Source organism: Stenella coeruleoalba, assembly GCF_951394435.1.
Source record: "Stenella coeruleoalba genome assembly, chromosome: 19".
Classification (NCBI taxonomy): Eukaryota; Metazoa; Chordata; class Mammalia; order Artiodactyla; family Delphinidae; genus Stenella; species Stenella coeruleoalba.
In genome coordinates, this window is record NC_137165.1 from 50,557,674 (window position 1) to 50,571,694 (window position 14,021).

The following is a 14,021-nucleotide window of genomic DNA, read 5'->3' on the forward strand; positions in this document are numbered from 1 at the left end:
GCTGTACAGCAGAAATTAATACAACATTGTAAATCAACTGTACTTCAATTAACAAGTTGATTAAAAAGAGTCCTTGATTAACAGACACCAGTGGAAAATAAACAGAACGAAAAGAACTGGCAGAATCTAGAATATGTCTGAGGCTCGGCCCAATCCATCTGAGGATTAGAGGGAACCTGTTACAGGATCTCAAGGCGATGAAGCTGACAAATTAACAGCCAGCAGAGGTGCTGAGCCCTGCCTGTACCACACGTATCCTGTCAGGAAGTATGCCAGAGGCAGATACCAGGGCACAAGGGGACCTGTCTGTGTCCCTATCCCTGAGAGGGTGTAAATTCTAGGCAGGGTAGCCCCACAGTATAGTAGGTATTTTCTGGCTTGTTCTGAGACGTTTCATGTGGAAATGACCCATTTGCTTTGAATGTATGACTTTCAGTGTTTGCTGCAGCCTCAACATGATTCTTCACCTGTGGTTGGGACGCACTCCTGATACGACTTTGTCACTAACTATGAAGATTCCGTAGGAGCTGCTGTCTTTCAAGTCTTGGTGTGGCGGGGACCCACAATAATAGAATATGATTGCTTACACACACACACACACACACACACAAAACAGACACACACAGGAAGTGCTAGACAACGGGGGGGGTCCCTGTGGGGGGCACAGGCCATAAGACTCCCAGCTTCAACCTTACTCAAGGTCGACGTTGGGCAGGAGGGAAAAGCTGCCCACAGGCCGAGGCCTCTCCCACACCAACCACAGGGCAGCATTGAGGGGGCAGACACGGCGGGAGTGGGCAGGCCAGCAGCCCCGGGGACAGGGCAGAGAGGAGCCCGACCCTACAGCCCTGAGCCCACCCGGTTCCTCCACCTGCATGTTTAAAGGGAAAGCAGATGTTTAGCCGGACTTTGCCAGGATAATTCCATGATTCTCCCTTTGGCTTTCTCTCATCGACTCAGGGAAATGAAGGAAATGAGTATTTTTAATCCAGCATTACCCATGTAAAATGACTTGTTGTAAAAACAATCAGTCCCTCCGGTTTTGTTTTTCTGAGGTCGAGTCGAGCTATGATGTGCTCCCTCCAGAACCGGCTTCCACATCTGGGCCCCAAGCACCCTGGAGGTTTGGGGAATTCAGGCAGTGCTGTGTCTGGAAGCCTCTGTCTCCAGCACCCCACCCAGGCTACACGTCCAGCCCTCGCTAGAAGTGAGAGGGGAACGCGAGGGGGGCCTCTTCCTTCCCTTTTCAGGGAGATTAAAGCAGGATTTCGGTTGGAACTCAGCCCTTGGCAGAACAATAGAGAAGGGATGAAGTTTCTGCACACAGGTGGTGAAACTGCAAATCAAAGGGACACCTTTATCTCCCCAAGATAAATACCCCTTTTTCTTTCTCTCTCTCTCACTGTTTCTCCTTAATCCTCCCAGGAAATCTGAGCGTGAAAGCTTTACTGCTCCTGGTGCCACGGAAAGTTTGAAAGGATTTAAGAAACACTGAAATCTGGGTGAACAATAAGGGTGGCTTCAGGACGGAAGCTGGGGCCGAAGGGCTGCGCGGCTGCAGGTGTGCCCCTTTGTCCCAGGAGAGCCGAGGATGGGCGCTCCGTGCTCACCTGTGAGGAGCTGGGCGTGGAGTCCACTCCGCACCCACCTCCGCATTCCCACACTTGTCACGAGCTCTCCCCGCTCGCCCAGACCCCCCTTTGGTCCTGAGCCACCTGGCCCACCGCCATGGCAACCAGAAGGGCTGCCTGTACCTGAGTGCCTCTTGGATGGTCTTGTGAGCCTCGTTGCGGTGCTTCATGCCCAGCAGGCTGGCGGCCCACTGCTGCAGGATGCGCTTTTTCTCCACGTTGATGGCATCTATTTCCGTGCAGGCCTGCAGTGGAGAGTTGAGGTTACTTGGATGTTGGTCTTATGTCATTAAGTTCAGAGCCCCAAAAGGATGTCGGAGAGCCCCAAGCTTCCTGAATCATCTTCCTTCTCTGTTACCCATGCTTTTCTTTATCTGCATCAGCAGAAGGACACATGTGAAATTAAACATGGCTCTAAAGACCTGTCTAACACCTGCCTGAGCCTTGAGCCCCAGCTGTGACACGGGAACAGTAACAGTACCCACATCCTGCGGCCGTCGGATCAGAGGGGATGGTGCCTGTATGCCCAGCACGTTCTTAGCTCGACCACAATTGCTGTGTCACGTGGTGCTCAGAATGTCCTGATGGGTCATTTCAGTGGAATCATTGCACCGTTAGCAAGTTGGCCTCGTGCTGATTCCCGGAAGGGGCGCTGAATGGGAGCTTGGGTGAGACCCCCATTAGGCCACGAGCATCTTTGTGGAGGTGCTGAGTCCCAGCAGCGTCTGCTCTTGGTGGATGTGCATGGTAGATGCTGGAGGAAGTCAGAGTGGCCTTGAACACTCAAAGGTACAATAAAAGGGTGGAGCTGGACGTGAAAGGAGGCGTCACCCCTGGGGATCCCACTCTCAGGTGTCAGGGCTTTAAAAAATCATCTATTCATTATTATTATTATAGAGCATAAAGTGGTATGAATTAATTATACCATGACTGGTGAGACATTTCCAGATTTGGGTAAGTTATTAACTGAGGAGGTTGCTCTGTGCCGTGGAGTAGGTTGTGCACTGCCCAACAGTGCCCGGCCGAGGCAGTAGGTACCCAAACCACTGGGCTCCTCCCCAGGCTGGGCTGTGTGGGGCTGGTCAGCCAGAGGCAGGTGCCCCCCGAGTCCCCAAGGCTGCCGGACGAAGGCTTGCTGACCAAGGTACAGGCTGAGATGCAAAAATCGAGGCTGAATTCAGTCTTTAAATGTTTTAAACACACTTCTCATTTAAAAAAGTGTTTATTCTACTCAAATTAGAATATGGAAATAAGCAAAAAGAAAATAAAAAGAATCCCACAACTTAGAGTTTACCATTTCTAACACCCTGGTGTTATCTTCCTGTGTGTGTGTTGTGTGTGTGTGTGTGTGTGTGTGTGTGTGTGTAAGCAATCATATCCTATTATTGTTTTGTAACTTAGTATTAAAAAGTAGCAGGACTTCCCTGGTGGTCCAGCGGTTACGACTCTGCGCTCCCAGTGCAGGGGGCCAGGGTTCAATCCCTGGTCAGGGAACTAGATCCTACGTGCATGCCGCAACTAAGAGCTCACAAGCTGCAACTAAGAGTTTGCATGCCACAACTAAGATCCCATGTGCTGCAACTAAGACCCGATGCAGCCAAATAAATAAATATTAAAAATGAAAATAAAAAGTAGCATATTGTGAATGGGTTTCCATGCCAGCAAATATTTATTTTATTGGTGGGATTGTCCTCCACTGCATGGATATATCATAATTTGTTTAACCAATATCCTCTTCTTGGGACTTTCTTGGTTATCACACACAGCACTGTGTCCCCAGTGACTCTCTATTCATTTTGTTCGTGAAGTATGTAATGTATACAGAAATTTTATTTGCATGCCTATTTTCCCTGGAATGAAGTCCAAAAAGTGACATTTTGGGAGAGCTTGCTGGGGAGCAGGGTGGGTGTCCCTGACATGCAGTACAGTATTGCCCTTGAATAAGGATCTTGATGAAGACAGACTGCACCCCCACCATCAGTGTGGGAGCCCCGATTCCCCTGCCTTGTTCATCTTTGCCAACTTGGTGGCAGAACCCCTGTCCCGCCCTCATCTGTCGTCAATGTCTGTGTCGCACCTGCCATGGGCCCCCCTGTTCTGGGTGCAGGGTGAACAAACGTGGGACGGCTCTGCCCCGATGGCACACGGCCAGCAGGGAGGGGCGGGAGGCAAAAAAGACGTAATGAAAGAGAACTACAGCATCGTGTGTGTGTACACAATCATCACAGAGCAGAATCGCACACGGCAGATTCTGAATCGATTTTCAAAATCTCTTTATACCACCAAACTTACTGGTGTTATGCTTGGAAAGGCCTCTCCAATCCAGGGCTTTATAAATATTTCTCATTTTCTTTCTTCTGGTACGGTTTCCCTTGTTTCAATCCTTGAGCCCATGTGGAATTTATTTTAGTGTGTGGTATGAGGAAAAGATTTGATTTTTTTCCCCAAATGATTAACCAAATGTCCCAACACCACTGGGTGCATAATTCACTTGCTCTCCATTAATTTATAATCCGTGAAATTTCTATATAAACGTTTCCTTGATTCTGAGCTCTCTCACAGGCTCCCACAGCCTACCTGTCGGTCCCTGACTCCAGTAATTCATTATTTTAGCCTCTAGGGCTTTATAGTATTTAATGCTAGGTGGACCCACCATCCCGGTTTGTCCTGGACTCCCCTGGTTCTAGCCCAGAAAGCCCCACGTCTCGGGAAATGTGTCATTTCTGGGCAAACTGGGACCGTGGGCCAGCCTTCATGAACCTTCCCCCCTGGACAATTCTCTGCTAGTCCTCTGAATTTACTTTTCAGATAAAATTAAGAATCACTTTGCTAACTAAGAAGTTTTTTCCCCCCTGAGGTTCTGATGGGAGCACATTCTAGATTAAGTATATTCATAGGTTGGCAAGCACTGGGTGCTTTCCCATGTGGACCCAGGTGTGTTTGTTCGTTTGTTCAAGCCCATCTGTCTCTCCTTCAATAAAAGTGTCTTGTTTCCTTTGTGTCATCACTGCACGTATGAATGCAGATGGTGACTCACAGATTAAAAAAAAAAAGGTCACAGCCACTTTGCTTTCCAGTGCTGGCCACTGAACTGGGAGCTGCACTGAACCCGGGCCCTCCCTTACTCCACACGGGAAGGGAGATGTGGGCACTGCCCTGGAGCACTGCCTGCCCAGGCTGAGAATGGGTAGGGAGACTTCAGCCCTCTCCGAAAGAGGCCTGAAGGAACTTGCTAAGGATGCCTCAGCAAGCAGGACAGAATGTCCCATCTCCTGAGGGGCCTTTCAATCTATCCCTGGCTACAGTGGGAATAAGAATACTGGCCACCAGTCAGCTGGTATCTACTGCGTCCCCAACGTGGGTCAGCCAGATGCTCTGAGACGCTTATGAGGACAGACAGATGTGCAGGAGGCTGGCCGGCTAACTGGGGGCTCAGTCAGTCTCCTTGCAGGCATGCAGGCACTGCCTGGGCGCTGTCAGATGGCACCTGTGCCACTGAGCGCTTACCTCGCTCACTGCCTTCCTGAGCGTCCGGGTGTCCTCAGCCTGCGCGCGGTACTGGGCCTCGAACAGGGCAATCTGTTCTTCCAGCTGGTTGGCTCGGGTGGTCAGCTGGTCCACGTGCAGGTCCTGGAAGGGAGGGGACGAGATGCACAGTGAGATGGGTCCCCAGCAACCTCAACCCATGTCAGCAACCCCATGCTGGGCATGGCCCCCAGGGCTGCGGTATTCACTCAGGGGCAGGGCTGATCAGATCAGGAAATCAAAGATGTGGCAAACAGTCACACGGGCATCATCTTTGCAGAACACCTGCTGCTTCTTCTCCAACTCGGCCCGCATGCGCTCAGCTTCTGACTTCTTCACGACTCGCTTCATCAACCGGATGTCGTCACGCACGTCCTGGTCTATGTTCTGCATGTAGAAGAGATGCAGAGCCAGGGTCTCCACCTCGGTTTGCAGAGCTGCCACTGGGGAGAGAGGGGGAGGGTGTCCCAGCATCGCACACCAGACATCGTGGAAGTAGCACCCCTCCCCACACTGTGGGGTGGGTCTGGGAAACAGCCTTTAAACTACAAAGACCCATACCTTTGCCATCAAAGACTTTACAGTCTAGTTGGAGAGATGAAATATACGTAATCAATGCCCGCCAACTGCAATAAGCCCTCCATTCCCACCACATATTAGAGATTCTCCGTGTCTAAGGATGTTCTGAAACAGTGTCAAGGTTAGGAGGCCTTATGTGAATTTTACAGATTTCTTACCACTTAGAGGTTGGCAATCTCAGGTACAGTCCTAAATCCCCTGGGAGGAAACCAGCCTGAAGGGTGGGCTGAGCACTACTGAAGCATGGGTTTCTTGGAACGAAACCCACATGAGATTGATTTATAAGGTAGAACACCAGTTTATTTAGGGAGATAGACTTCAACCAGTAATTGTTGGCTCACTTGTGTAGAGCATTCCTTATTCCGTGGGTAGATCTAAACAGAAAATCGATTTATAGATCAAAAGGCTGCTGGGTGAATATCATGTTGGAGTTAGGTGTTTTTGAAGGATGAACTTAAACTTGAAAAATAACTTGTTTTTTTTTTTACATCTAAGATGACTGTAAAAACTCTAACACTAGAGAATTCTTCGGCTCCTGTGTGGCTAAGAGTTGTAGGGGAGGGGAATGGAGCAAATGCAGGGAAACGAGGGGGGAGGTTTTGTAGAAAGAGTGGTTGCCGGGTGGACTGGGGTGGAGGTGTATTTTGGGAGAGGGTCTTTAAAGAGGTAATTAAGATAAAATGAGGTCACTAGGGTGGGCCCTAACAACTGGTGTCTTTATGAGAAGAGTAGGTTAGGACACAGACACACAGAGGATGACTTTGTGAGGACACAAGGAGAAGACAGCTGTCTACAAGCCCAGGAGATTGGCCTCAGGAGGAAACACCCTGCCAACACCTTATCTTGGACATCTGGCCTCCAGAATGACAAGAAGACAAACTTCTGTTCTTCAAGCCGCCCAGTCTGTGGCCCTTTTCTATGGCAGAGGGCGCCAACTAACCCACCCCCACCTGAATCAGAAAGCTTGCCCACCCATCCTTCAGGGCACTCACTTCTGCCCCTCTATCCTTTCCTGGCTGAGTGACTGAGAGTCAATATTTCAAATATTCTTTTTAATTTGTATTCTTTCAACATTAGTGAAATCAAGTCTGTTTTCACAGTTTGAAGACCAGCTGTCCTTTTCCTTCTCCGACTTGCCCGCTCATACCATTGGCCCTTCTACGGGTGGGATAGTCGTCTTTTACCTATTAGGCTTCAAAGGGCCCTTCACGTAATAAAAACAGGGTGGCTAGAGTCTCAAATGCCTCCCATGACCTCTGCCCCCAGTGTCACTCCTGTGATTGTGTTTTGTGGCAAAAAGGGAAATGATCAGGTGGGCCTGACCTGAGCAGTTGAGCACTCTAGAAGCAGAGTTTTCTTGACCTGGTGTCAGAAGAGGAAGCCAGAGAGATTTGCAGGGTCAACGGGATTTGTTTAGTGTGAAATAGGAGTCTAAGTGTTTATTTTCAGGTGGTCAAATGATCAAAAATATTTAGTGATTTAAAAATACAACCTGTACTTTCAATTTGCAGTAAATAGCTAAATTCCTGAGTAAATTTCCTGGAACTCCCTACTCCGCACTATTGATCTGTTTGCCCATTTTTTCTCTAGTGCCATTTTGTTTCTATTGCTGTAGATTGATACTGTGTTTTGATACCTGATAGGACAATTTCCCTTCATTATCCTTCCTTTTCACCATTTTCTTGGATATTCTTGTGCATTTAGTGTTCCGAGTGAACTTGGAACTTGAAAATCATTGGAGAGCTTTTTAGGTATTGCACGCATGCATTGATGAGGGAAAAAAAGCAAGGGACAGAGCATTGGGTATAATATGCAGCTACTTGTGTAAAAAATATAGAAAAAATACCACAACTCTTGTAGCTTTGCTTTTATATGCAAAAACATCTTTAAAAGAATACACAAGAATCAATAATACCATGTGCCTCTGTGGAGGTGGCTGGAGGCTGGGGTTGGGGAGACTCAGAGTGCCTTAATTTTGTATTATTACTTCTTGAAAATAATAACTGTGTTAAATAAATTCAAGTTCACCCAAAACATCCCATCGTGGATTTTAACTGGACTTGCATTGAACTACTTATTAATTTGGAGAGAAATGACATTTGTTTCCTCTCATTTGGTTACATGATTGTTCCATTTATTTAAATCTGCGTTATGTCCTTTAGTAAGATTTTATTGTTTTTCCTCAGATAGGTTCACTTGCTTCTTGTTAGACTTACTCCTCAGTATTTTATGGTTGTTATAGCTATTATGGATGAGGTTTTAAAAAATTATAATTCATAATTGGATATGACTGGTAGAAAAGAAAATTATAGCTCTGGTATTCAGTTACTTTATAGATTTCTTACTGTTTTTTTTAGCTTTTCATCAGTGATCTTGAATCTGCTAGGTAAACAATCACACCATTGGTGGAGAATGAGTTCCATGACTTCATATCCAGAATCTATACTTCGTTTATTTTTCCTGTTTTCTTTCATGGCTGGAACTTCCAAAACAATGCATCCTCGTCTCATTCCTTAACTATGATTACTACAGGGCTTTCCTCTGAGTAAAACTGCCTTGTTAGTTGCTGATAAATACTTACAATGAACTTTCCTTCTATCCTAGTTTAGGATTGACAATGAGTTTTATCCAAACACCCATTTGACATCCACCCAGAAAATCTATTTGTTCTCTCTCCTTTAAGAATATAATGCAATGAATCAGTAGATTTCCTAATTTCAAATTATTCCAGAATTAAGCCCTCTTGACTAGGAGGTATTTTTCTTTTCATATATTGCTGAACTTAATCTTTTGTTGCTGAGTAAAAATTTAATATTTGCTAATATTTTATTTAGGATTTTTACACCTCATAAGTAGGAACACTTTATAGTTTTCTGTTTTTGTACGTTGTAAGCTTTTCCAGTAAGGATTATACTGAACATTGTAAAATAAGCCTGGGGTGGGGTGTGTGGGGCGGGGGGAGGCGTGGTGTCCCTGGTGGCGCAGTGGTTAAGAATCTGCCTGCCAATGCAGGGGACACGGGTTCAAGCCCTGGTCTGGGATGATCCCACATGCTGCAGAGCAACTAAGCCCGTGGGTCACAACTGCTGGGCCTGCGCTCTACAGCCCGCGAGCCACAGCTACTGAGCCCACGTGCCACAACTGTTGAAGCCTATGCACCTAGAGCTGGTGCTCCGCAACAAGAGAAGCCACCGCAATGAGAAGCCCGCGCACCGCAACAAAGAATAGCCCCTGCTCACTGCAACTAAAGAAAGCCCATGCACAGCAAAGACCCAATGCAGCCAAAAAAAAAAAAAAAAGCCTGGGAAGAGTTTCCCAAATTTTCCACCCACTTGTGGGTTAAATAACATAGGAAGTGTCTGGTTTGGTCCTGTCTGTAATCCTATGGCATTTTTTCCCTTTACCTTTGGAATTTAAAAATTTCACCAACTATGTCTAGGCATGTTTATTTTTTCTTCCACCCATCTGGCCCTCCATGAGACTTTACATCTGAAGATTCATCTTTCTTGAACTCATGCAAATGTTTTCCTCTGATGTCACTGGTTAATGCCCCTAATCTCCTGGAATTTCTATCTCATGGATACTGACTTTACCAGACCTACAGTCCATGTCTTTTATCTCCTTCTCAAAACGTCCATCACTTTGAGTTTTTGCTTTGAATTCTGGGCAGAATTCCTCAAACTGGCCTTTTAGACACAAGTTCAATTGTTCAATTTCCAGCAGTGCTGATTTGCCTATTTAGTACTTCTGGCAGGGTGTGGGGGGTGATTCTATATTTTAATTCCGAGTATCCTTTTCCCTAATAGTTGGTTCTCATTTGACTGATGCGATGTCCTCTAAAATCTCACGTCGAACACCAGCTGGCGTATGCTATGTTTTCGGAACCCGGTCTGTGTCTGTGGAGGCGTCTGCTCTCCTGTCTGGGGATTGCCACTGATGACTCACATTTGGATGTGAAGGTTTACTGACTGGTGGGCTCCACCCCCCTCCTAAGTGAGGAGGTCAACAGTGGACATTCTCCAGAGGCCAAGCCCCACGTTTCACCTATGGGACAGTGCAGTGGCGGCACCTGGTAGGCAGGGCTGGGACCGCCACCCGAGTTCTTTAGTCTGAAGAGGGGAGAAAAGGTGCCGTTAGGTGGGTCCTTGCTTGGTTGAACAGCTTCTGCTCCTGCTACCTGGTGACTTCCAGAAAGGACAGAGTGTCCACAAAGATGACTGGATCTTTCCAGAAGCCCATCCACACCTCGAGGATCTGATGAGGGGTGTTGGTGGGCACTCACTTCTCCTGTGTGGAGGGGGTGGGGGACCTGTGTCCTCTTTCAGACTGGTCTAAATTCTGTTATATCCGGAGGATGTGGCTCCATTGTTTTAGTGTGAATGTCGTGCTCTTCTCTTTTTGGTAGATTCTGTTAATTTGGTGATACTCAGGGAGGGGTGCTCTTCCCCAACTCTGTCCAGAAAACTCTCCTGCATTTCTCAGGGTCCAAAATGCTTCTTTCCATCCACAGTTGGGATACACGTGTGATTTTTGTTCCTCCCAAATTCTTCTAGGTTATTTTCCCCATTATTATAGTAATACAGAGTTGATAAAGAAAGTTGGAAACATGAAAAAGCACAACAACTGAAATAGCCTGCTGTGACCACGCTGTTCACTGTGGCCCACGACCTCCGCTCCGTGCAGAGCTGTTGCTTTGGTAGGAACAGTGCACGGTGATTAGTCGCACCCTCACTGTCTCTTCTGCTCCAAAGCCACCTATTCCCCGTAATCTGCCACACATCGTGGGGCTGCAGGGCTCTGGACCATGGGCTCCTGTGCTTTGGATTGGCCTCACCTGTACCTCCCCACCTATTTAAACTCTGCCCATCCCCGCTCTTCCCTGCCTTCTGGATACCCCATCTTCAACCCCAGCAGCCCACCAGCCTCTCCAGCATTTTTAAAATTAATTAATTAATTAATTTTTGGCTGCATTGGGTCTTTGTTGCTGCGCACAGGCTTCTCACTGTGGTGGCTTCTCTTGCTGCGGAGCACAGGCTCTAGGCGCACGAGCTTCAGTAGTTGTGGCTCACGGGCTCCAGAGCACATGCTCAGCAGTTGTGGCACACGGGCTTAGTTGCTCCTTGGCATGTGGGATCTTCCCAGACCAGGGATCGAACCTGTGTCCCCTGCATTGGCAGACGGATTCTTAACCACTGCGCCACCAGGGAAGCCCGCCTTTCCCGCTTTTGACTCCAAATACCCCACCTGCCGGCTTTCAGTGTTTGCTACTTTGCCTAATTAGGTGCATTTTAAGACATTTATGTTTTCCTTCCCCCAAAAGTTTGGGAACCCCTCCAGTACGGGAACACAGCTTGCCTTTCATGAAGTCCTGCGATGGCATGTGGGGACACCCCTCGGGGTCATGATGGCACGTGGGAACACCCCACCAGGTTGCAATGGCATTCAGGGATACGAAGGCATGTGAGGATGCCCCTTGGGGTGTCTATGGCACGCGGGGCCGCGCCACGGGGACGCCTGCGAGGACACGGGGCCGCCTTACGCTTCTTGCGCTCCTCGCCGGCGGTCTCGCAGGTCCTGGCGTAGCGCAGGCGCACGCTCTGCAGCTCCTCCTCCTTCCTCCGCCTCTCGCACGCTGTGATCGAGTGGCGGTCGTGGCTCTTCTCGAGCTGCATCTGCAGGCGGGCCAGGTGCTGCTGGACCCCGTAAAGGTCCACCCCCAGCTCCTGCCTCTGGATTCGGCTTTGCTTGGTGGCCACGCCCTGCACCAGAGAGAGAAGCTGGGTCATGGAGATGCGGGTGCACAGCCAGGTGGAAAGTGGGACAGGTACGCACCAGCTCTTGAAGTTCCAGCCTCAGTTTCTCTATTTGCCGGTTAAGATAGTTCTTCAGGGCAGCCTGGAATCTTATCATCAGGGGCTAAAACAGTGGAAGAGCACAGCCGGTTACTGTGCTGTCCCCTCCAGGGCTTAGCCTGAATTGCCACAACTCTTGGCAGGGGACAGCAGAAATGACCTCCACGCTGGGTGCTCCCCACTTCTGCCCAGGATTCTTATTCCAGAGACCACAAATTCAAGGCACTTGTGGTCTCACCCTAGGCACTGAAGGACCTGAGTGCAAAATGACAGGGTGGGCTGGGGCAGTGGTCCTGGTTTAATCCCTGGGGCCAGAGGGCAGTGATGAGCAGTGCCTGGGATGCCAGCACCAAATGAACTCTCAGCCCCTTTTCCCAGTGCAGCCCTGATCCTTCCCGTGGTACCGGGAGCACCAAGTCTTTCCAAAGAGGTTCATCCAACCAAGACCTGCCCTCCCCACTTGCCAGAGGGGTGGGACACTCAAGGCAGTGGCTATCAGTGGGGGTGATTTTGCGCCCACCCAAGACCCAGTCTGGAGACATTTCTGGCCGTCACAACTAAGGGGGTGCTACTGGCATTTAGTGGGTGGAGGCCCCAGGGACGCTGCTCAGCATCCTACAGTGCCCAGGAAGCCCCCACCACAAAGAGTGATCCGGCCCCAAACGTCTATAGTGTGGAGGCTGGGAAATGCTGACTCTGAGTGAATGAACTTAAAGGGAGAATAAACTTTACAAGGTGGCAGCTCAAACCCTGCAGGTAATCCATTCAGGGAGCAGGTGAGACCTGAGTGTGGCATTTGCCGGGTGGAGGGTGGGCCGTGGAGGCTTGGGGCAGGGCAGGGCCTACAGGGCAGGTGTAGGAGTGTCTCTAAGTCCATCTTCGTCTGCATGGGGCAAAAGCAAAACTCCAGAATGTTTCCTTACATGGTTTGGGTCCAAAACCACCAGCTGGGATCTGTCTTCTTCGGCTTCGTCGCTGGCCTCAGACTCCACACTCTCCACCAGGCTTCCTTCCTCGGCCATGCTTAACTGCTGGGTCCTGTCCAGGAATGAGGATGTGGCTCCTTCCCCGGGGTGGGCATCAGGCTCTGGGGGGACGAGTAGTGGGGAACAACAAACATCACTGAGGAGTTAATAGAGAGAGTGCTTCTCTGGAGGAATTATCAGGCAAAGCTGACGCCCAGTTTCGTGCAACATGATGGAAAAAAGAAACAAAAGGCATCCCTTTGGGTTAGGGTTCACAAGTGCTATTCACAGGGTCTTCTGCTCATGAATTTTCTACTAGCTGATTCAACACATTCTGTAGAAAGGATTGCACTTTAAAGGTAGACAAGAAGGAAACACATTTTGTTGATACTTTTTAATACACAAATAGTGAACAGAAAGGTGGCTTCTTAATGATGGACTAGATTTTTTTTTAATGGAAAACAGATATAATTGAAAAGAAATCAGTGAGGCTCTAGTTTCAACTTCTCTCCCTTCCTGAGCTGCAGAGATCCTGTTCTGTTTCTAACTCCTTTAGATGTGTGCTGTCTGCCTGCTGCTTGTGAGCGACGTGAGGCTTGTTAGCTGGACCATCCACACACACCCATCACATGGAAGATAAAAAAACCCAATCTGCTTTCCCACGTACTCAACACTGGGATACCGGAGCCAAGTGGAAAGATAAGGGTGTGCCGGGAAAGCCTTGGAAAGTCAGCAAACAGACACATGTTTAGGGGTGAGCTTACACGGTTGGGTTACTTAATGACGCTTAGGGTCTCTAAAATGGAGAACAGTGCCTACCTCACTGGGTTAGGGTAAGGATTAAATGAGATAAAACAGAAAAATGCTCCACATGTGTTATCCATATCTGTTAATGATTTTTTATCTTTTGGCTCACAGCGCAACAGGAAACAAGGTAACAGGTGGTGAATGAGTGGCAGCCCTCGCGTAGAAGGGCGTGTGAAGGGGCTTGTCCCACAATACCTGGCTCCTGCGTGGAGGGGCCCTCGGTAACCAGAGGCGGCTCGTCAAAGTCCAGGGATGTGTTGCTGCTCCCCCGGCTCTGTCCGAGGCGGTGCTGAGCCCCCAGAGGAAAGACCTTCTGCTGGAGCGCTCCCTGGGATTGTTTTTAGAGCAAAAACAACCAAATCTGAATTTATGAGGGTTTAGTCAGGACAAAGGAGTTAATTCATTACAGTGTTCAATTCAACATAGTTGTGGACTTCCCTGGTGGCGCAGTGGTTAAGAATCCACCTGCCATTGCAGGGGACACGGATTCGAACCCTGGTCTGGGAAGATCCCACATGCCGCGGAGCAACTAAGCCCATGCGCCACAACTACTGAAGCCCGCGCGCCTAGAGCCCATGCTCCACAACAAGAGAAGCCACGGCAATGAGAAGTCCACGCACCGCAATGAAAAGTTGCCCCGCTCGCTGCAACTAGAGAAAGCC

The 14,021-nt window shown here is 48.7% G+C and overlaps 1 protein-coding gene across 1 annotated transcript in view; it reads right to left on the reverse strand.

Moving 5' to 3' along the window:
* The window catches only part of CCDC40 (coiled-coil domain 40 molecular ruler complex subunit), a 42,011-nt gene that overhangs the window by 20,886 nt on the left and 7,104 nt on the right, over positions 1 to 14,021 (reverse strand). Inside the window, exons 4-10 of the mRNA XM_079905203.1 lie at positions 13,555 to 13,687; positions 12,511 to 12,674; positions 11,568 to 11,651; positions 11,275 to 11,494; positions 5,442 to 5,599; positions 5,139 to 5,261; positions 1,755 to 1,876 (exon numbers count right to left, since the gene is read on the reverse strand). Of these exons, the coding sequence (XP_079761329.1) occupies positions 1,755 to 1,876; positions 5,139 to 5,261; positions 5,442 to 5,599; positions 11,275 to 11,494; positions 11,568 to 11,651; positions 12,511 to 12,674; positions 13,555 to 13,687 (1,004 nt within the window). The remainder of the gene's footprint in view (positions 1 to 1,754; positions 1,877 to 5,138; positions 5,262 to 5,441; positions 5,600 to 11,274; positions 11,495 to 11,567; positions 11,652 to 12,510; positions 12,675 to 13,554; positions 13,688 to 14,021) is intronic.